The 21,058-nt window shown below is 38.6% G+C and overlaps 2 protein-coding genes across 2 annotated transcripts in view; one reads left to right on the top strand and one right to left on the bottom strand.

Moving 5' to 3' along the window:
* The first annotated feature begins 5,718 nt into the window (after positions 1-5,718).
* LOC117758831 (adhesion G protein-coupled receptor F4-like) lies at positions 5,719-20,867 on the top strand. Its single transcript, XM_034580797.1, has 14 exons — positions 5,719-5,815; positions 7,110-7,262; positions 7,463-7,524; positions 7,624-7,685; positions 7,833-7,951; positions 9,441-9,671; positions 10,875-11,083; positions 11,267-11,423; positions 11,571-11,764; positions 14,745-16,064; positions 17,219-17,260; positions 17,438-17,464; positions 17,550-17,620; positions 20,686-20,867. Exons 1-13 carry the CDS (start codon positions 5,719-5,721, stop codon positions 17,610-17,612), a joined length of 2,736 nt encoding a protein of 911 aa, XP_034436688.1. The 3' UTR covers positions 17,613-17,620; positions 20,686-20,867.
* The window catches only part of mep1a.1 (meprin A, alpha (PABA peptide hydrolase), tandem duplicate 1), a 30,600-nt gene continuing 24,239 nt past the window's right edge, over positions 14,698-21,058 (bottom strand). The window contains exon 15 of the transcript XR_004613217.1: positions 14,698-14,709. The gene's annotated coding sequence lies outside the window, so the exon portion shown is untranslated. The remainder of the gene's footprint in view (positions 14,710-21,058) is intronic.

Here is a 21,058-nt window from a genome sequence, read left to right as displayed (position 1 = left end):
ATAACTTCATTTTATTTGTAAATATATATCCATTCCTGCCATTCAGGCCTGCAACACATTCCCATAAAAGTTGGGACAAGGGCAATTTAGGGCAAGTAACGAGGTAGAATGATTAAAAAATGAAGTGATTTGAAATAGGTGATGTCAACAGGTGATTGTAATCATGATTTGGTACAAAAGCAGCATCCAGGAAAGGGCTGGCTCTTCAGGAGCAAAGATGGGCCGAGGATCGCCAGTTTGCCAACAAATGTGTGAGAAAATTATTGGCATTTTTAAAAACAGTGTTCCTCAAAGAAGGATAGGAAGGGATTTGGATATTTCCTCCTCTACAGTGCATAACATCATTAAAAGATTCAAGGAATCTGGAGGGAATTTCAGTGCATAAAGAGCAAGGGCGCTAAGCCTAAACTGACTAACCGTGCTCTCTGATCCCTCAGATGACACAGCATCAAGAACCGTCATTTATCTATAACCAATATAACCACATGGGCTCAGGATTACTTTGGCAAACCTTTGTCAAGCGCTACAATACATAGTTACATCCACAAATGCCAGTTAAAACTTTACTGTGCCAAAAGGAAGCCTTATGTAAACCGTGTGCAGAAGTGCCGTCGACTTCTCTGTGCTCGAAGGCATCTGGGATGGACCATAACACAGTGGAAACGTGTATTGTGGTCAGACGAGTCAGTATTTCAGGTCTTTTTTGGAAGAAATGTGTACTCCAGACCAAAGATGAAAAGGACCATGAACAATGGTGAGGCTGGTTGTTGACTTACCAGCAACAAGTCCAAAAGCCAGTGTCTGTCATGGTATCGGGTTGTGTCAGTTCCCTTTGCAAATGTTTTTACCCTTTCTCTGAAAGTGGTGAGAGATTTTGGAGCAGCATTTGCTGCCTTCAAGACGACATCTTTTCCAGAGACATCCATGCATATTGCAACCCTACTGTTGCACACCTTAAGACTTGTTTGCAGGAAGAATGGGACTAAATGACACCTGAAACGCTTCATCACTTGGTGTCTTAAGTCCCTAAACGTCTTTAAAGTGTTGTGAAAAGGATTGGCAACATTACAAAGTGGTAAATGCTTTACCGTCCTAATTTTTTTTTAAATATGTTACAAGATTTTGTAACATATTTGTTTTTATTGTAATACAGGTCAAAGATCATTTATAAATCACTGTTCTCAATTTTAATTTTAAATGTAACATACCGTCCCAACTTTTTCTGATTTGGGGTTGTATGTTGCAACCTTATGCTTAAACTATTAAAATTAATTTCACCCCATAATGACGAGATGAAAACCAAGTATTATCAAAATGTATCGAAAGGAAAAACATTGCAGAAGCAGGTCTGTCATTATATTTTGACATTTTCAACTGATCCTGTAATGGCTGCAAATCAGAAAATCTTTAGTGAGTTCATCGTGATGGTCAAGGATCCTCATCCTGTGGGGTCAGCACTGAACGGGACTGGTTACATGCGACAGGCATCTACTGTCTGACCGCCTGAAGCAGAGCACTCGATTTGATTAAACAAATATCCATGGAAATTAAGAGGCTCTGTGCATGTGCTGACTGCTCCAGCTGACGTGGAGACATGCCATCAATGCAAATGGTCTTTGAACACAAAGCCTGGTCATCATTCTTTCCCATAACATACTGTAGCCCCACTCCAATATTGGTGTGCACCTGTTTGCCATGAAGCACTGTTGGATTTTTGTTTGCTAATTTCAGCAAAGATGTGTTAATCTTCTGTGTAAAGCCAAGGTAAGAGCTTTTCATCTCTGTGTTTTTATCTTTGTGATGCGATCTGAACAGAACCTATTAATTATTTGAACTAGAGAGAATTAAGATACTAATGCAACACCATGAAATCATGTCAGGCAGGATTTTAAAAAGTTTTTTAACAACCATCTCCTTAATTCCTGTCATCCCCATTTTTGTTACCTCCGCTAAAGAGGTTATGTTTACCTGTCCTGTTTGTTTGTAAGCAATTTTACACAGAATACATGATTTCCATGAGAAAAGGGTGTGGTATGGGTCAAGGAAGAAGCCAATAAAGTTTGGTGCAGATTTGAATCAGGGGGGAGATTCAGGCTTTTTTCTTTCTTTAACATTGCAAGAGGGTGTTTTTCAACTTTTTATACTCTTTTCCCAGGGAATAATTCATTGATCTCGATGGGGGGGGGAAATCAGGCGCATTTATGGAACTGAGTGTGTGCAATTTGGTGGAACTTGACTGAATTTAAGGGGACTGTCGGGCCATGGCGGGTCTACAGGTCATTCTAGTTTCTGCATGTAAAACCCTCACCTTGTGGTCAAGTCAAAACCGAAATCCTTTTCCTTACAAAGCAAAAAATTGAGCATACTAGTTTTGTTCCAGCAACCTAGTTGCTTTGGTTGGTTTTGTATTTATATAGCACTTTTCTAGTCTTGATGACCACTCAAAGCTCTTTACAGTACAGTTACATTCACACACACATTCATACAGTGCATCTATTAGCAGAACTTTTTTTTTGTTCTATGAGGGGCAATTCGGGGTTCAGCATCTTGCCCAAGGACACTTCGGCATGCAGATGGGGAAGACTGGGGATCGAACTGCCGACCTTCAGGTTGACGGACAACCGCTCTACCCCTCAGCCACAGCCGCCTGCTGAAACTAAGCAGTTTCAGTGATCAGATTGAGGTAACCTTTATTGGAGAAGAGACTTAGTGACCGTCTTTGCAGATTTAGAGTAAGTAATTTAGTGATTCATTTTAATTGGAGAGCTGGTTCTGAAGAAAGTTTTTCTAGGGCTGTGAAAATCTTTTGGTCCTGGAAATTGAAAACTGAGGTAATGTGTAATTAAATGAAATACAGTAAATTTAGTAAATAAGAGCTGAGACGTATTATAACTTCTGATCTTGAAATTCAAAAATAACAGTGTATAAAGAAAGCATCAACACCTCTAGCAGTGTCAACAATAAGGGTCAAGCTTTAAATATGATTTGAATATCATATGAATGACATTGCGTTATTATAATTTAATTTGAATTAAATTAAAATAATAATATAGTCAAAATGTAATAATATTATGTTACATATAATTATCATTATTATTATTAAGTGTGATATTTTCCCATAATTTTAAGGGACATTGGATGACCCTGTATGTATTTGTGTACATACAAGCAGCCAAGTACATGTGTTTCCTGTGAAACACATGTACACCTGCTAAAGTGAGTGTATAGCTGTGTCTCAATTCAGGGGTTGCTTCCTTCGGAGGCTGCATTTCATGACCGACTGCTTCACAGCGGCATGACTAAACTATGCTTTTATCCCTGAGAAACAAAGGCTCCAAAGGCTGGATCCTTCTCAGGTCAACCTATCCCAGGATTCATTGTGGTTCAGTAATAAATAGTTTTTCAAAGAGGTAATGGCACCAGCAAGTGAAGAGGCATTCTTGAGTATCACACTTCAACTCAACTGAACAGCTAACTGTACACATTTTAAAATATGTTCTTTTCGTGTCCACGTTCACCTCTTTTGCTGGGCAACAGCAACAAGGGCAGCACAAGCTGGTGACACGATCGCAGAAAGTCTCTATACACCAGAACATCTGATTTTGGCTTTTGTGCTCTACACAACATGACATGTAGATGCAGCCCCTGAATCCAGATACATCTTATGTGTTTGTGTATTTGTGAGGCAGTTCATTGTCATTCTCATCTGACATGTTTTCCCCCCAGAGTAACAATGTTTTCCAGAGTGTGTCTGATTCTGATTGGAGCTGCGTACATCTACTATCAGGTAAATATGCTTCTCAGTCTGGGTTATATACTTTAAGACAGAAATATAACCAAGTGAATGTTTTGAATATACCCACTGTAATTCTGTCTTTATACTCTTATTACATTTTTGTTCAATCAATTAAATCTTGCATGTATAATAACATTAATTGACTAAATATTAAAAAGACAAAATAGAACTTTGTATTTACTGTAGAGCCTATGTAGCTGTTTTTTCCTCTGCAGGTATATAAACATGTATATATTTTAATTTGACATAAGACTGAATCATGATAGAAAGTATAAATCTGTTGTTTACCTGTTCTTGTCATTGCAGGTCAATGCAGCAGGTGAGTCGTTTGGCAACATTGTCATACATTCAATAAGATTTTTCAGAAACCTCCGTAAATTGGACAAGAATTAAAGGGCTGAGTTCACCATTATATAAATAGGCCAAATTGTGTAGAATTTTAGATACATTACAATAGAACTGTTAGCGGATTCCTCATGGGGCAGAGAAAACTCAGTGGCAGATCCTTGGGCGGGGCCAAGGGGGCATTAGCCCCAGCTGATATCTGATTGGTCCATGAAGTGCCCCTGTCCCGGCAGTAATTTTTTTATATAAACGAATCACTTAATAATTATATTACAATAAAGGTGACAATTTGCAGCATTTCCCACAGAACTAATTCAGTCTAAGGCAGTAACAGGTATAAAAGTGCATGTGCATGAAGGTCACCCTCATGCACAAAATTTTTTAAAGCCGTTTTCAAACATTTGGTTACAGAGTTTACCACTAGTCTGCCTTTCATACATGCAAAACACAGCGGTGAAAGGTATCTATTGACATAAATAATCCTAGTGATGTTTTCACTTGTGTGTTTCATCTAAATTGTACAAATAGTTGTTTTCTCTTCTTTAGAATAGGCCCTTTATATTTAAATACTTAATATTTACTAAGGGGCGGGTCTTTTTGGAGGCCGCCATGGAGGCCGCCATGTTTTTTACAGTCGTCAAAAGTGGACAAACTAAACACCTTTTCAGTTTTTATGACAACTGAAGGCTACCCCATGTTCTCTTTCATGCTTGGAAGGGGCGAGTGAGATGATGGGTATTCAGCTGCAACATGCAACTTCTCCACTAGATGTCACTAAATTCTACACACTGAAACCTTAAAGCTAACTACAAAGGAGGGAGGTCCACACAGCAACCATTTAAATAAACAATGATTTATTGAAATCAAATCAAAATTAAGCAAAGCATAGTAGGTTTGATCAGTAATCAGCAGTGAGGGGTGGGTGTTGGGTGATGTGTAACTGCCGGTGTGAGTTAAAGGTTCAGTGTGTAGAATAGAGTCACATCTAGTGGTGAAGTTGCATGTTGCAGCTGAACACCCCTCACCTCACCCTCCCCTTCCAAACATGAAAGAGAACCTGTGGTAGCCTTCAGTTGTCATAAAAACTCAAAAAGTGTTTAGTTTGTCCAGTTTGAGCTACTGTAAAAAACGTGGTGGCATCCGTAGAGAGGACCCGTTACTGATGTAAATATAAAGTATTTTAAATATAAAGGGCCCATTCTAGAGTAAAGAAAACAATAATCATACGGTTTACATGATCACACACAAGTGAGAACATCACTAGGATTTTTTCATATTTTATTTCTGCCAATAAATCCCTTTTAGCTGAATCTTACACACTGAACCTTTAACATAAACGATCTGTAACCATAGCTAAACTAAAAACAAACAAAACAGAACCAAACCCAAAAAGCTCTTATCAGGAGGGAGAGAGAGAGCGAGCCATCTTGATACTATAGGGCTACACTCTCTTATGTATCAGATTATTTAAATTTATTATTTAAACTGTGTTGCTATAAATCCAAAAAGATAACACACAAAAATATTGTTTTGTAGAGGTCTACATTGGTGAGCTGGACGTGGAAAATAACATCACGATGGAGTCCCAGATTATCTTGTCACTTTTGAAAAAGTCAGTCCAGGTGAATGGAAGTTCCGACAACGTGGCGATCACAGAAATCAAACTGGTTTCAGGTATCTTGCAGGAGCACTTTCTTCTTTCTGTGGTTATTTCACACTGTGACAGGGGAAATAGAGGGAGTTGGGAAGCAGGATGCACTGCTAAGATGAACATTGTATTTGATTTATTTCACATGCATACAAACTGGTGGCTGTTTCATGAAATATATTTGAATTATTAAGACTTTTTTATGTATAGCATCACTAAACCTAACACTGGCAAATCAACAGGTCTCCCTCATCTGGTTAACACTCAGCTCAGTGTTGACCAACCTACTACGAGTTAATGCATGTGAAAAAAGGCAGGGCTTAGAGCAAATGACCAATTCTAAACCAACAACAGATCCTGATAAGCATATTTTATTAGATGAATTTAATTTCTCCTGGGAAATCATTCATTTTTGTGACAGTAAAATAAATAAATATAGTAAAATTTGATAAAAAAGTGTTACAGTAATGAAATATACATTTATAAATAAATTAAATAAAATTACGACATTAAACACTTTATTTTTGACAAACCAGTAATAGCTAGCACATTCCTAAAATTCCTGTCTCCTCAAAATTACAATTATTTGCAATTTATCTAACTGCATGAACCTTTCAGTGGAAATGTAATGTCACCTGAATTTGTTTTTCATTAACATAGTTCTTAGGTATTGGCATGTCACTAAAATGTTACAGATACAGAATGCATTAATATAATGTTTTTGCAGGATAGCCGCTACAACACTGTACAACCATTTATACAATTTAGACACACACAGCACTTGGTTAGGTTTAGAGAAATATTGTCCTCTTGGTTAAATACAGAAAAAGTTAAGTCATCTGATGATATTTACCTTAACCAGAGAGTTATTGTTGCCTAAATCTAATCACAGATGGGACTTATGATGCAAACCCCAGTCTCTGAATACAATCTATGGGAAATAAAATCTTTGCCATCACAGTATAATTAATTGTTCAATTAATTAGCTTCAACCGTTTATTTAGACAAAGGATGCTTATTCTTTAAAAAGGCTGTTTTTATATAAAATTATTATATTTTTAAAAATAATTCAGAATCGTAATGTCACTCAATCGACATAATGAGGATAAAATCTGCATACCTATTTTCTTCATCAGCTAACTATCATTTATTAAATCCAATCACATCTACAGTCACAGTAACTTGGGATTTTTCATTCAGATTCAACCTTGATTAATGAATATTTTGGTCATTGCATTTAATGTTATAAAAAAAAAAATTAAGATTTCAAACTGAGTTTTGAGGGTTTTAGGAATCTGACGATTGTGCTTCACTTTCTAGAATGCTTTCTGATTGGAGACACAACCAGTTGCAATTGCTCTGGTGAGTACAGTTGGAGCAACGAAGTGTGCTACAGTTCGTCATGTTGCACCGAAACAACTTGCACACAAAACGTGTCCCACATCAAACCACTCTGCATTGCCAAAGTCCAAGGTACCAGTCATGATATGTGACCCTATATTTGTAGTATTTTTACTCGTATTTTCTCTTGATAATTTATAGTATTTTGAAAATATCTGTGTGGCATAATAGAGCAAAGGTCATTAAAACAACAACAGTGTTTTTATATAGTTTATAATATATATACTGTAGAGAGCAAAACAAAAACTAATGATAATATTTTCAATCTACAGTTTACATCAATGGATCTGTTACGCTGACGTCTGCACCTTGGGATGCTAACAAAACTGCAAAGGTACATTCTGCTCTTGTGACAGACTTATAATACCAGAGGGTGTTTGTCTCTAAAAAACACCGTCAGATATACATGATTTAACACTCTTTCTTTTCAAAGCTGGAGACTGCGTTCAGATCTCGATTGAATGGCTATGAGTCCCTGAACATAACTGGCTACAGGTATTGCACCTTGCTTGGAAAATATTTTTTGATAGCCTTTTGAGGCTAATTAACACAAAACAACTTCCATGTCCTTACCCAAATGTACACTTTACTATGTCATTAACCGATACATGTATTTATTCTTTCCAAATCCTAAAGGGAAAGCAACAAAATTGCTGACTTTGAGGCAGCCGTCAGCATCAAACTAAAGACCTTTGTACTTCAAAAATTGCTGACTGATCTGGATGACATTCTCACAGCTAAGGTTCTGGTCGACACTGTAGGTCAGTGAAAAAGTGTCATTAATTTAGATCACAATGTTTTAGAAGATGTATTACATGTTCCTTATAGACTACTATCTATATTTTGCACTCTGAGAAAATATTATATATGCATAATGTGGCATTAATGCATCGGGAGTAATCCTACCTTTTTTAATTTATTTCTAAAAACACAGTTATTACTGACAATTTTTTTTGGTTCCACTGTAAAGTACGGTGAACTACAATTTTGTGCATAATACATATTGTATAGAATAACGAACCTCCAACAGAATCACCTTGGGTCGCAATATGTGTGTGGTCAGTGCATGACGGCTGCATCGTTGATCTGCTGTATCACATGCACGTCTGTTGTTCACACAAGGACCGTTTCTGATGCGTGCCTTCTGCAGCGCTGCTACATTAGGTGTCCGGTATGGCTATTGTATTTTCCTTGTAATAAAAATAGCTTAGAATAAAGTAACCTTAACCTTAATGTTCTCAACTAAATGCCAGGAATCTATGGTATGAAGCCCAGCATCGGCCGTGCCAAACTAAAAGGCAAGACATTCCACACGCCCCGCTCCAGCATTCACTGTGGCCTGGGCATTAGGACATTTCTGTGCACTCAATAACTTATGCTACTCAGAAAAGCAGGTTACAAAGGTAATCTAACATTTGCATGCACTGTTGTAACCTGGTTACTGTAAATCTGCAGGAGGTCAGTATTGGATTCCTCCCTAACCCCTCGCCTTATGATGGAAGAATGACTGGGTTGTTTAATCACCATTGCATTGTCAATTAAAAGATACATTTCATACAAATTTGTTCATGTTTATACCATGGGAGCAACAAAAAAGGTCAAAGTTTCCAATCATTAGCCAGGAGGTGTCAAGGTATGTTGCTGTGGACGAAATTCTGGGACAGATAGATGAATGACGGTTCACACAAACCAGTGGAAATTAGCTGCTTTCAGACATGCACTGATCTGGACAATTTCTTAACATTCTCCAGAGGGGCTGTATGTGAGATCGCAAATGTCCGCATTAGACGCTCCAGACATTCGCTGGAGTTTCTCCTCCCAGAACCCTAAAGAAAACTCAGGATAATGTCTGAATGAGCCTATTTGAGAACACAGCAGGAGATCCTCCTCAGGATTCACCTGAGCGAGTTGATGACGTTTCTAACATGTGACTGACGCAAATATGAAGACAAAGGATACAATTATGTCAGGATGAAAAAGTGGTGTCATACACGTAGAAGATACAGAGGAAGAGCTTTTGGTGATGACAGCCGACGTTATTTATACATTATTTCCTGATTCTGTCTGCTGCACCACCCCTGACCTGAACATTGCTTTGAACACGCCTGAGCAGAGAATCTCCTGCTGCGTTGGTCATGTGTGAAAGGCAAACTCTGGAGAAAGTCTGGAGCCCATTATGCAGACGTTCTCTGGAGTGCATGTCTGAAATCCACTGTATTGCTTTGTATCCATGTTGCCTTCTTCAACTAGGAATGGTCAACATCACAGCTCCAGAGGATAGAGTGTGCTATAAGTCCAGCCCAAGTCTGGAATGCAGACTTGAGGAGGCAACAACCAGCACTGGCTGGAAGTTGATCAAGGAACACAAGCATTTGGAGCTCGAGGATGGTAGTATGGTGACTCTAAACCGCAGCTGTTTCGATGGGAAAAACAAGTCCTGTATTGCAGTTACACTCAACAAAGTGACCAGCGCTGGGTCAGGCAAGTACAAACATTTCACACTGACATTTTTTTTTAAATTGAAGCTCGACTGAATTGATGCTTCATTTTCTTCTGCAGCGATAAAATGCCTGACATGAGTGTTTTCCAGTGAATGTGAAGTTTACGTTCTGAGTGACAATGTGGGTATTGTAATCTGATTGGTGCAATGTCTGTGTGAACAATGGCATTGTACTTTACTGAGAAAAAGACAAGCAATATGTTTGTTACACCTGGCCTTCATCATTTGTTTGTATGCATGGTCTGAGGAAGTTCTACGTTTTTTCCCAGAGTCAAACAAATTTAGGTAAGAACATATTGATGAATCCCAGATTTGTGCGTCAAACGGGTTGTCTAAAAACAACCCGTAATCCCACACTCTCGGTGGGAGACTGCACAGTACACTGGTAATCTGACACCTTTTCAAAACTAATTTTCAGGAAATAAAATCGCCTTTTATGCTTTACTGTAATTTGTAATGTCCCTTTGTCGTTTGCCATCTTGGAAATATTTACTGCTTTACATCATTGTTCTGTGTGTTGTGATTAGAATCACGTGTCATTGTTATCAAAGGACTACTTGGTCCCGTGTGTGTTGACAATCTATTTATATGATAATTACACAAGTGACGAAAGAGAAAGAGCTGAACCCTCCTTCTGTCTATGGTAAATGGTCTGTATTTACAGTATATAGTGCATTTCTAGTCTTGCACTCAAAGTGCTTCACAGTACGGTTTTGCCATCCACCCTACGTATGTGCAGTCCTTCTATCATACATCAATCCCACATTGCCACACATCTGTCAGAGGCATTTTGTTCAGTATTTTGCCCAAGGGATCAAACTGCCAATCATCTGGATGAAAGTTTGTGTTAAAGATCCCGTATTTTACACCTTTTTACTAAGAGTAGCCCTAAAGATGTCTCTGGAGTTTGGGTTAGGGTTAACACCCCAGATGCTGCATTCAATCATGTCTGAATAGGGGGTTTCTGTGTATGTGTGCCCGTCAGGTATACATGAGTATATTATGACGTGTCATCAGCGAAACACTGAAGTGCTGGCACTTACTTGTGCAAAAAGTCATTCAAATTTTGGTTTAAGCAAAAGCATGTCAGACAAGCTGGTGACTGAAGTCATCTTTTAGACCAAAGAGTCTAATTCATTCTGTTTTCAGCTGTAGAAGGTAATTTACCGACATGTTTTCCACAGGCACATATCAGTGTCGATTCACTTTTGGGTCAGTCACACACACAGCCAAGGCACAGCTGAATGTGTCACTCCTGCCTGAAGTGATCACCATGACAATCGATCCACCTGTAGCAGACTGTTCAGTGAAGACTAACGTTAAAGTGACTGTGACTGCCAAGATCCAAAATACCACGGAGAGCTACAAAGTTTCGTGGGAACTCAATGGATCGGTGCTAAGTGGAGGACTTAACCCAGGTAGGTTTGTCTAACCCAGGTAAGACAAACCTACAATATATTTCCTTCTGTGAGCTGCAGCTCCAAAATACATGATGATATTAACACAGATTTAAATTCACTTACATGCACTTAAATGCATGCAAAATCCAGAACCACAAATGGAGCCTTGAAACTAGCATCTGTTTTTCGTTGCATGTCCTGAAGATACCCTGGTCTATTCTGTCAAGTCTAACTTCTTATGCGAGAAAATGACTGAAGCAAAATGGAAAGTCATTTTTCAAAACCAAAAAGGACAGATGAAAAATGAAAGCGTGGATATCCTAGTAATTTCTGGTATGATTATTAAACCTTTATTGGATTTCACCTGATCGAATTTCTAACTGTCTTCAGTGTAATTTATTTATAAGGTTAACTTATTATGTGTAAGTGTTTTATATTTCTTTTCTTTAACCATCTAATGATGTGCTGCATTTTTTCTAGAGAATGGAAAATATTGCCCTGAAACTGATGGGATTTGGCCAAAAACCCCAAATGGAGGTACAGTGATTAATCAGACGTGTGAAAACGGCAAGACTGGTTACAAGTCTCGTACTTGTAATGATGACAGCACCTGGCAGCCAGTGTTCTCGTTCTGCATCAGCCAAAAGTTGCAGAAAGTTCAAACTGCAGCAGAGGTAAGTGTCGCATTATAGCTCGTGTAGCACTCCCTGGACTCAGAAAAGTAAGATCCTGACGTTTTCTCAAAATGAATTATGTACATAGTAATATTTGAACCTTATTTATAATTTTTTAACATTTTTTAGCAGTTATTGTGACTTTTGGGCACTAACTAAATCCAAAGTCATTCTCTAACATGGTCTAATGAAGTTATACATGCCAAGCACCAATCACTGCTCAGAATGCACACAAGAGGACCTATCAGTTCCCACTTTTTTTTATCAGGTCACCTCCTTTATATACATTTATATACATTCCTGTATTTTGAGTGTATTGGTAGCACCTTGTATTGCAACTTTGCATGGAAGTCTATGTATATATAAAAACTAGACGAAAAAGTCTGATTCTTTCCATCAGCCACCAATCTAAACGTCTAGCTCAAAAATGTTAATTACCAAAAAAACTCTCAAAACCACTCACAGAAATGATGGAATATTATAATTCCAAGGTCACAGCTGTTCAGACTCCATTTTCATTAGGTTAAGGTGATGTTATTTGTGTTCTTTTGTAGACTGTTACTTTGAGATGTTTGTTTTTTGTTTTCTAGGACTTCAAGACGGGCATAGGGCTACACCGGAAGCAGCCATAGGGATCTTTTGAAGGACTTAAGAACACCACTAAAATTGATTCCAGGGACGACATTGCTGGAATCAAGGCTTCTATCAACGTAATAAATATAATGGCCACTGCATCAAAAAACATTCATCTTGAAGGAAGAAAGTCTTTGATGTAAGTCCCTGGTGGTTATTACTACTTTTACTGTAATTGATGTAGAGTATAGAGCTGCATAACATTCTCAACACAAAGAACTGGGTCTATTGTTTTTCCAAAACTTTCCAATCACATTGTTTATGCCTTCCTCAGCAGATAAAGTTGCCCCAGTTGTCATGGTGATAGTTGTTTTAAATCTCAGTACAAATTCATGTGTTAACAAATGGGGGTGGCACAGTGGTGAAAGAAGGTTCCCGGTTCCAATCCCAGCATGGCTGAGGCCAACCCTGCATGAGTTTTCTCCAGGTATTCTGGTTAGGTTGGAGACTCTTAATTGTCATAGGTGTGGTTGTCTTCAATGTGTGAAATACCCAATACCCAGCGCTCCAGTGTTATGCATATGTTATGCACCTCCCCGGATTACCCCCCACCCCAAAAAAACATAAATAAGTAACATATATAGATAGATAAATAAATGAATAAATAGATAAATAATAAAGTCAATAGTGATTGTTATATTTTGATTATTTTGATGCTCTTCACATGAATTCACTAAGGTTTGTGTGGTGAAAAATTCTGGTTATAGCCGTTACAGTCCAGGTGGCTCCGCTGGTCAACAAGAGACTCTTCTCTGATCTTTTTAATGGCTCACTCACTTCTGCAACAATGAATTTAAAACCCCTTTTTGTGTCATAATCTGCGGGAAGAACTTCTCTCCTGTCTGCTGGAGTGTATGTTTGTGTGTGTGTGTGTGTGTGTGTGTGTGTGTGTGTGTGTGTGTGTGTGTGTGTGTGTGTGTGTGTGTGTGTGCTTGTCTCTCTTGCTCTTGACGATCACATTTATTTAGTTATAGATCCATTCAATTCAATTCCATTTTATATGTATTGTGCTAAATCATAATAAACATTATCTCAAGGCACTTTACATAGAAGGTCGAGACCTTAATAATTATAGAGAAACCCAACAGTTCCCACAATGAGGAAGCACTTTGGCGACTGTAGAGAGAAAAAAAAACTCCCTCAATGATATCAGATGCCGCTTGATGCAAAATGAAAGTAGCAGAAACCCTGCTTAACTAATACTAGACATAACTTTTAAAAGATATTTTTATGACAAGTAGAAGTAACAAATATTTTTTGTTACAGAGACCCTCCCAGAATTTTGCTGTTGAGGCTTTCAGGGGGTCTCAAGTATCAATCAAGGGGTCTCTCTCTCTCTCTCTGTATTCTGGAACTGTGATGGAATGGTGACTTGTCCCAGGATGTGCCCCACCTCTCTACCCAGCTGGAATTGGCTCCAGTGCCCCTCACAACCCTCAAATATAATAAGCAATTATAGATGGATGAATGGTTGGATAACAAGTGGTCATATGGGGTTCAAGCATTCAAGTTCAATTGTAAATAGTTCGAAGATGCTACAGATGCCTGTGTTCATGTGAAGGCTGAGAAAAACAGTGTTTTGAGTTTTACTTTGCACCTTTGATGGCCGAGGTCCACATTATTTAAGCCATTTAATGAAACATTACTGACTGCTTCTATGGAAAGCCAAGAGACCACTTTGGGAACGATTCACACGGCACAATATCTTAAATTAGATACTTAAGTTGTAGTTAGTTGTCAAGAATCTCCTAAACGCAGAATAATACCTTAGAGGGATAGTTCACGGAAAAATGAAAAGTCACACATTATCTACTCACCACTATTCTGATGGAGGGGTGAGTTAAATGTTTGAGTTCACAAAAACTAAAACTGAAAGGGGTAAACAGCATTTCAGCTGAATCAATGCAATTTAAGTCAATTGTGCCTGCTTCTTTAGACGTAATAAAACAGAAAAAACATAACATGCCTCCATACTGCTCGTGTGGTGTCATCTAAGTGTCCCCAACATTCATATTCGACTTGAAACAGTCATATGTCGTAGACCATCTTTGAACAGAGACAGAGGTTAAGCCAAGCCCGGTCCATTTACACAACCATCTGTTATTGCATGACCAAATTTCCACACTAATAGGTGTGGTGGTGTCCATTGCATGTAAACCATCTCCATGACAAGTCCACAAAATGTGATGAAAGCATTGTAAAAAATGTCTGCCAAAAAAGGTTTTTTCAAAATATGCTCAAAGATTGTGTTTGAAATGGCTAACAAACTCACGGTCTTCCAAAACTGTACATAATGTTTATGTATTCATCGTCTGTTTGAAACCTGCCTGTGTACTGATTTTCTTTAATGATTCTTTTTCAGGATTTTCTTTATGCAGCGAGCAATTTATTGAAGAACAACTGGACAGACGTCAACTCATCTATACGCCAGGACATGTCATCACAATACCTTGAGGGTGTGGAGGATCTGGTGAAGAATATCCAAGTGAACAACACTTTGAATATCTCCCGTGAAAACTTGGACCTCAAAGTCTCAAGAAGTGATTGTAATATCTCTGTGTTTAATGTCACTGTTAAACTATACAACAACCCTGGAAAGTTCAAAACTGTTGGTGTGAGAAATCTGTTGAATAAATTTGATAACAGATTTCAACAAAAATCAACAGCTCTGCATAACCTTATAATAATAACCACAATAGAGAATAGCAGTTTTCCTACCGAGATTACAATGGACTTCCCCATCAAGCAACTGAACCACACTCAACCACACTGTGTCTTCTGGGACACCAATAAAACGGACTGGTCAGAAACAGGTTGCAAAGTTCAACCTAGTGATGCTAATCACACACGCTGCAATTGCACCCACCTGACTTCATTCGCTGTCCTCATGTCCAAGACCGATACATCTGACGTCAACCTAGATACCATTACCTATGTTGGCCTGGCAGTGTCCATCTGCTCTCTGCTGATCTTCCTCATCATTGAGGCTCTCGTGTGGTCTGTTGTGGTCAAGACTAATCTCTCATATTTCCGTCACACAGCACTGGTGAACATCGCCGTGTTCCTCTTGCTCGCTGACTGCAGTTTTTTGGGATCTATCTCACCTGAGAAGCTCAGTCCTCTCTTGTGCTTAATTTTGACCATATGCAAACACGTATTTTATTTGGCCACGTTCAGCTGGATGCTGTGCATGAGCGTCATGCTCATCCACCGGCTCATCTTTGTCTTCAGCCCGCTAAGGAAAAAAGTCTTCATGTTCCTATCCAGCATTGTAGGCTACGCTTGCCCAGTTCTCATTGTGGCATTAAGCTATGTGTATTGCAAATACAACAAGAAGCGCTACTATGAAGAGAAAACATGCTGGCTAGTTTTTGAGGGAAGCTTGGAGGGCTCAATCTATGCTTTCCTCCTCCCTGTGGGAACTGTTATTTTTACAAATCTTTTTTCCATGGCGGTCGTCATTTTTACTCTGTTGAAGTCCTCTGCCCCTGATAGCAGCAGGTCGGATGAGAAGGAGACAGCTAAGAGCATCATCAAAGTGGTGGTCTTTCTAACACCAGTTTTCGGAGTAACATGGGGTATTGGCTTCCTTCTGCTAATATTTGAACAGGACCACGATGTGCGCCCTTTTCTTAACTACAGTTTCACCATCCTCAATTCCTTCCAGGTAATTTGAACAGAGCATACACACCAAACATAATGTTGATATTAGCAGTGCTTTGATCCTCCTTTTCTTACTTAATGCCTGTTCTACAACTCAGAGTATTTTATCCGATGCTCAATCTGGCATCAGTGCTCTCTTTTCCCAAAATTTTACCGGTATTTATTCCAGACCATGGAACACAGTGGACCAGATTTATGAAAGGTAACCAGGGATTGACTTTTGTGGCTCCAGATGGAGTCTAAGAGTCTAATTTGAGTCAGTTGGGTCCGAAAATGGAGTTGGAGTTGTAGTATTAGAAAGAAGTGAAGATTCCAGATGCCTGTAAACTGCCCCTAATTTCTGCTTGAGGCAATTTTGGTTTAAGAATAAATATAAAACATGACAAGAATTTCTGGCAAACTTAATAACAGTTTGAGATGCACTATGGTTACAATGCAGGTAAGAAAAGACAGGACATATTGGATCACTGCATCCTTGGTTGGTACCTCTCTGCAAACACTGCAAAGTTTGAATAGCTTACTGTTAATATAAAGACTGTGTGAAGGTGCTGTTTAGTTACCATACATATATAACGGAGAGGTATGCTGAGGCTACATTCACACTATTGTGTTTTAGTTTTACAACCTGATGTCCACACTACACCAGAGTTTTTGAGCCCAGAAAACAGTAACTTTGGGAAACGTTGCTCTCCCGAAATAAAACAATCAGCTTTGACCTCAGGTGGTGAATACAACGTGGATGACGAATTACAAACACTGCTAACCTTTAGTGTCAGAAACAGTGTCACCTTGTTGAAAGTCCAAGCCAAGAAATCACTGCTCCTACTTTTTTACCATTGCTGCTCCTTGTTCTTAGTATTTTCTAAAACTGACAGCTGCAGGGTAATCTACTTCCTGTTTACACCAGTGCACAGTTCATGTGTATGGTCATGTGAGTTTGGAATAAACTTAAAAGAGATTCTTATGATTTTCAAATGCCATTTTCAAATGTTTAGCAGTAGTTTTTTTTATTATTATTTGTTCCACCATTGCATAAGGCACATTTACAAACGTCAAACAACCTCCTGCTGTAATTTGTATTGCCCTTTGAGAAGAAATGCATTACTTATTATGAAATGTGAAAAGTACAGTAACTTTGACATATTTCTTTTCCTACAGGGCTTTTTCGTTATGCTAACAGGGGTTTTTGCAGAGCCAAAGGTATTTTTGTCATTTTACTTTTGCTGTTCATGCTCCATCTGTTTCAATATGTTCATTGTCTTATTATAATATGCAAAGACTACAACACTGCCTGTGGGTCCGACACAAAATGCATTATAGGACCCAATAATCCTTCCAGTTATTAAAATGATTTGTTATTTGTTTTATTATTTACAGGTGCGTCAAGAACTGTTAAAGCGAATGGTAGGTTTGCTAAGATGGCCTTTTCATAATTACACCACAACATGACAGACATGTGCATCATTTCTCTGTTTGCTTCTACCTTCAGGATAAAGGAAAATATGACACCATGAAGAATTCAACCTCAGCCTCAAACACAAAAGAAAGATGAAGGCAGAGGTCAGTCTTATGTTGTCATTAATTGTCTCCTTATGTGTTGATGCATTCGCTTCATCTTCAGAGAAGCAAACATTAAATTTCAGGCATATAGATCCACTTAGGCTTCTGAGCGGATTGCTGTCAGCATGTTGATATGCTAACAATCGCAATGACTATGCTGGTCCGTGGGTATAGTTTTTTACAATGTTTACAATCTTAGTTTCTGGTGTTAGCATTTAGTTGCAAAATTGTTTATGTCTGTAGTTTTCTCAGGTATTTGATCATGAAGCACTGAAGCATTTGTGACCTGATAATGGCAACAGATCGAAAGTTTAAGGAATCAAAAAAGCATTCAAATTAGGGGAGGGCGATATATCGATATATCGAATGCAAGGTGTGTTCACGTGAAGCAGCCAGTCAGTGACTTTGTTGAAGAACAGTTGAACCAAACAGTGAAAACACAGAGTTTCCTCTAAGATCCACAGCTGCTTAATGATCAGAAGCCACTACATTTATATTTGACTCGAAACAAGGTCATTTACACCGTGTTTTAAGCCTAAATGTCCGCAGATATCTTCCGACGAGGTGCATTTAGGGACTTATTTGTACAGGGATATAGAGGCGATTTCACAATATCGAGATATATATTTTGTATTGATATTTGTTTTAGGTTATAATCATTAGGTTATAAGTCTGTACCAAATTTGATGGTAATCCATACAATCGAGGTGGGATTTGGGAGGGAGCCCTACTGTATTCCCACTTCCAAATTTTATTTTAATATGTTCAATGTTACTTTATATAGAAACATATGGGACTCCAAATATGTCTATCCTAAAGGGTTGTTATGGCCACCAGTTTTAATTATTTCAACTTTGTGTGTCATTGCTGATGGGTCTAAACCAGAGGTAGCCAACACGGTGCCCGTGGGCACCTGGTCGCCCGCAGGGACCCCGCGAGTCGCCCACAAGGCATGCTCTAAATTAAAAAAAGAAAAAGAAAAAAAAAATTTAAAAATGAAGAAAAAAAAGAAAAAAGTCAAACCGCCATCTCACTCTATGCTGAGACAAGCTAGCGGGAGCAGCAACGATGGCGAGCTAGATGTGTTTTTTACCCCCCAAACTAAAGAAAACATGGCAGAAAAGCGAAAGAAAACATACTATTTTCATAATGATTGGGAGGAAGAGTTATTTTTTACGACAGTGAAAGAAAAATGTGTGTGTCTCATTTGCGGGGCAACTGTTGCGACGGCAAAGCGGCACAATGTGGAGCAATGGTCGCCAACCCGTCGATCGCGATCTACCGGTCGATCTCTCAGTCTTCACTGTCTGTCCCCGAACTCTCTGGACTCACTGGCTGTCGTCGCGCCGCAGATCAGCTGTGTGTCGGTTGTCTGTGTGTCGGTTGTCTGTTTTTCACACGCACTGTGTGTCCGCTACTGGCGGTGGAGCTGCTGGTTTATCTCCTGCATTTCCTTCAATACAAGTCGGATTATGTACGAGACTAGATGTCAGGACTCTACGGTATGAAGATGCGCATCTTCCGATCTGTCGATAACAATCAAAGCCCCGTTGGAACAAATGAGTGGATTCACAAAGTGCTTTTACTTTTAAACGTGTTCGGAAAGTGTTGTAAATACATTTGTGTCATAGACAGATACACATTTTGGTTCACAGCAGAACAAACAGAGAAAAATGATCTTTCACCTGAGTTTTAATGTTTATCTGATGAATTTATGTCACAAACAAATGGTTGCAACACTTTCTGTAAGCCTTTTCAAAATAAAAGCACTCCAGAGTCTGTTAATGATATCCATTCCCTTGTTTAAAAAGGTTTTTTTATTGTGAAATATTTGCAGGAGCGGAAAGATGCACGGCTTCATACTGTGTAGTACTGGTATTTATTTGAGTACAAGGGACTTCTTTCATACAAGGCATTAATCATATTTGTGGCCATATTCAAATCAAAGCCTATATGTAAAAACATTGTGCTGCAGTAGCAGCTCCTCTGCAGAACATGATGTGGAACTGAGAAGCTACATATTTTGCATTGTAAATATGAATTGATATTAATTTGAATATTGTCATTGAATAGAAAAAGTTGCACAACTGTCTCTCTTTGTGTATATTTATTTTTTGTACATTCAGTCTTTAACAGAAATTGCAAAAAATAATAAATATGACCCTCCTAAGTGGGTTTTTTGGAAGATATCAGGGTGGTAGCTCTCGGCTTACGTTTGGAATTAAAAAGTGATCTTGGACTCAAAAAGGTTGGTGACCACTGTTCTAAACACTGTTCTAAACACTGAACCATGGCTGTTGAATTTAGGCAGGATAGACCAACAATTTGCAACTGAATTTACTTACACTTTAGATTTTATTTTCAGTTTTTCTGCCATTGTCCTCAAGCACAACAGTTGCTGCAGTGCACGTTGGGAGTTGCACTTATCTTCTCCCCAAATAGTTTCTTTCTAGTTGCCGCAGAGACTTTAAACTCTAATAAAGACAGAACTTACACTCTTGGCTTTGTGGTGAATCTAACGCAACTTAAACAAGCAAAGTGACAATGCTAGTGTGGCGGTTGACCATGCCACGGGGCTCTCCCACACACAGCCAGAGACAAAGGTGTCGCTTTTCAGCATATTTATGTATTAACAGCAACACAATGCAAACATAACCTCACCAAACTCAACTTAAGATGCCACGAATTCCACCGCCATCCGAATTAGCGCAGTCTCCGACTGCAGGTCCGCGTCTCTTGCTGCGTGGAGCCCCATGCTGGGTGCCACTGTGGCAGGGGAAAGTGCTCTCCCAACCCCCTCAACTCCACAGCTAGTTTTCCAGCAGTTTTGTGTATTCCATCTGGCTTCTGTTTTATGCTGTTGTGATGAGAATGTTGTGATGTTTGCCACACACAATGCAGAGACAAATGGTGCTCTAATGACCATAGAAACCAACCGCCCATCAGGCTTTGCTAAGTTACGTGAACTGAATCTGTCAGTGTAGCAATAAATCAGTTTTGTGCCACTTTTCAGCAAAAATATTTCAGTACATCATTTGAGAATAAATGTAATTTCTGTGTTTCAGGTGGTGCCGAGAGAAACAGCAACTCACATGTACATGAAGAGAACATGACTTAGAGTTTAATTTGTGGTATATTATAGTTCCTAGATACGTATAAAGGTGTAGATGTTTCCCCTAAAAACAGGTTTAATTATTAAGTAAGGTGTATGATATAATCTGGTGTTTTTACATGTCGTATACACATAGAAAAAAAATTGCTAAGACAATTTTATTCAAAAGGAAAGTCTGTAGATTGAAATTATGTGACATGAATAACATAGCCTGTATGCTATGTTTGCATAACCACTATATGTATCTCAAAACTAGTAAGACATAGGAATAAAGACAAGGAAAAGAAAGGGTTTTCTTTACACTAGGTGTGATTTAAATAGTTATT

This window comes from Hippoglossus hippoglossus, chromosome 24, assembly GCF_009819705.1.
Source record: "Hippoglossus hippoglossus isolate fHipHip1 chromosome 24, fHipHip1.pri, whole genome shotgun sequence".
In the NCBI taxonomy this organism is placed as follows: Eukaryota; Metazoa; Chordata; class Actinopteri; order Pleuronectiformes; family Pleuronectidae; genus Hippoglossus; species Hippoglossus hippoglossus.
This window is presented reverse-complemented; position numbering and strand designations above follow the sequence as displayed.

Coding starts and splice junctions, on each gene's coding strand:
- LOC117758831 (XM_034580797.1), top strand. CDS start 5,719: ATGGAGTCCCAGATTATCTTGTCACTTTTGAAAAAGTCAGTCCAGGTG. Junction 7,525..7,623: donor ATGCTAACAAAACTGCAAAG/GTACATTCTGCT, acceptor TTCTTTTCAAAG/CTGGAGACTGCGTTCAGATC. Junction 17,261..17,437: donor GGGTTTTTGCAGAGCCAAAG/GTATTTTTGTCA, acceptor TATTATTTACAG/GTGCGTCAAGAACTGTTAAA.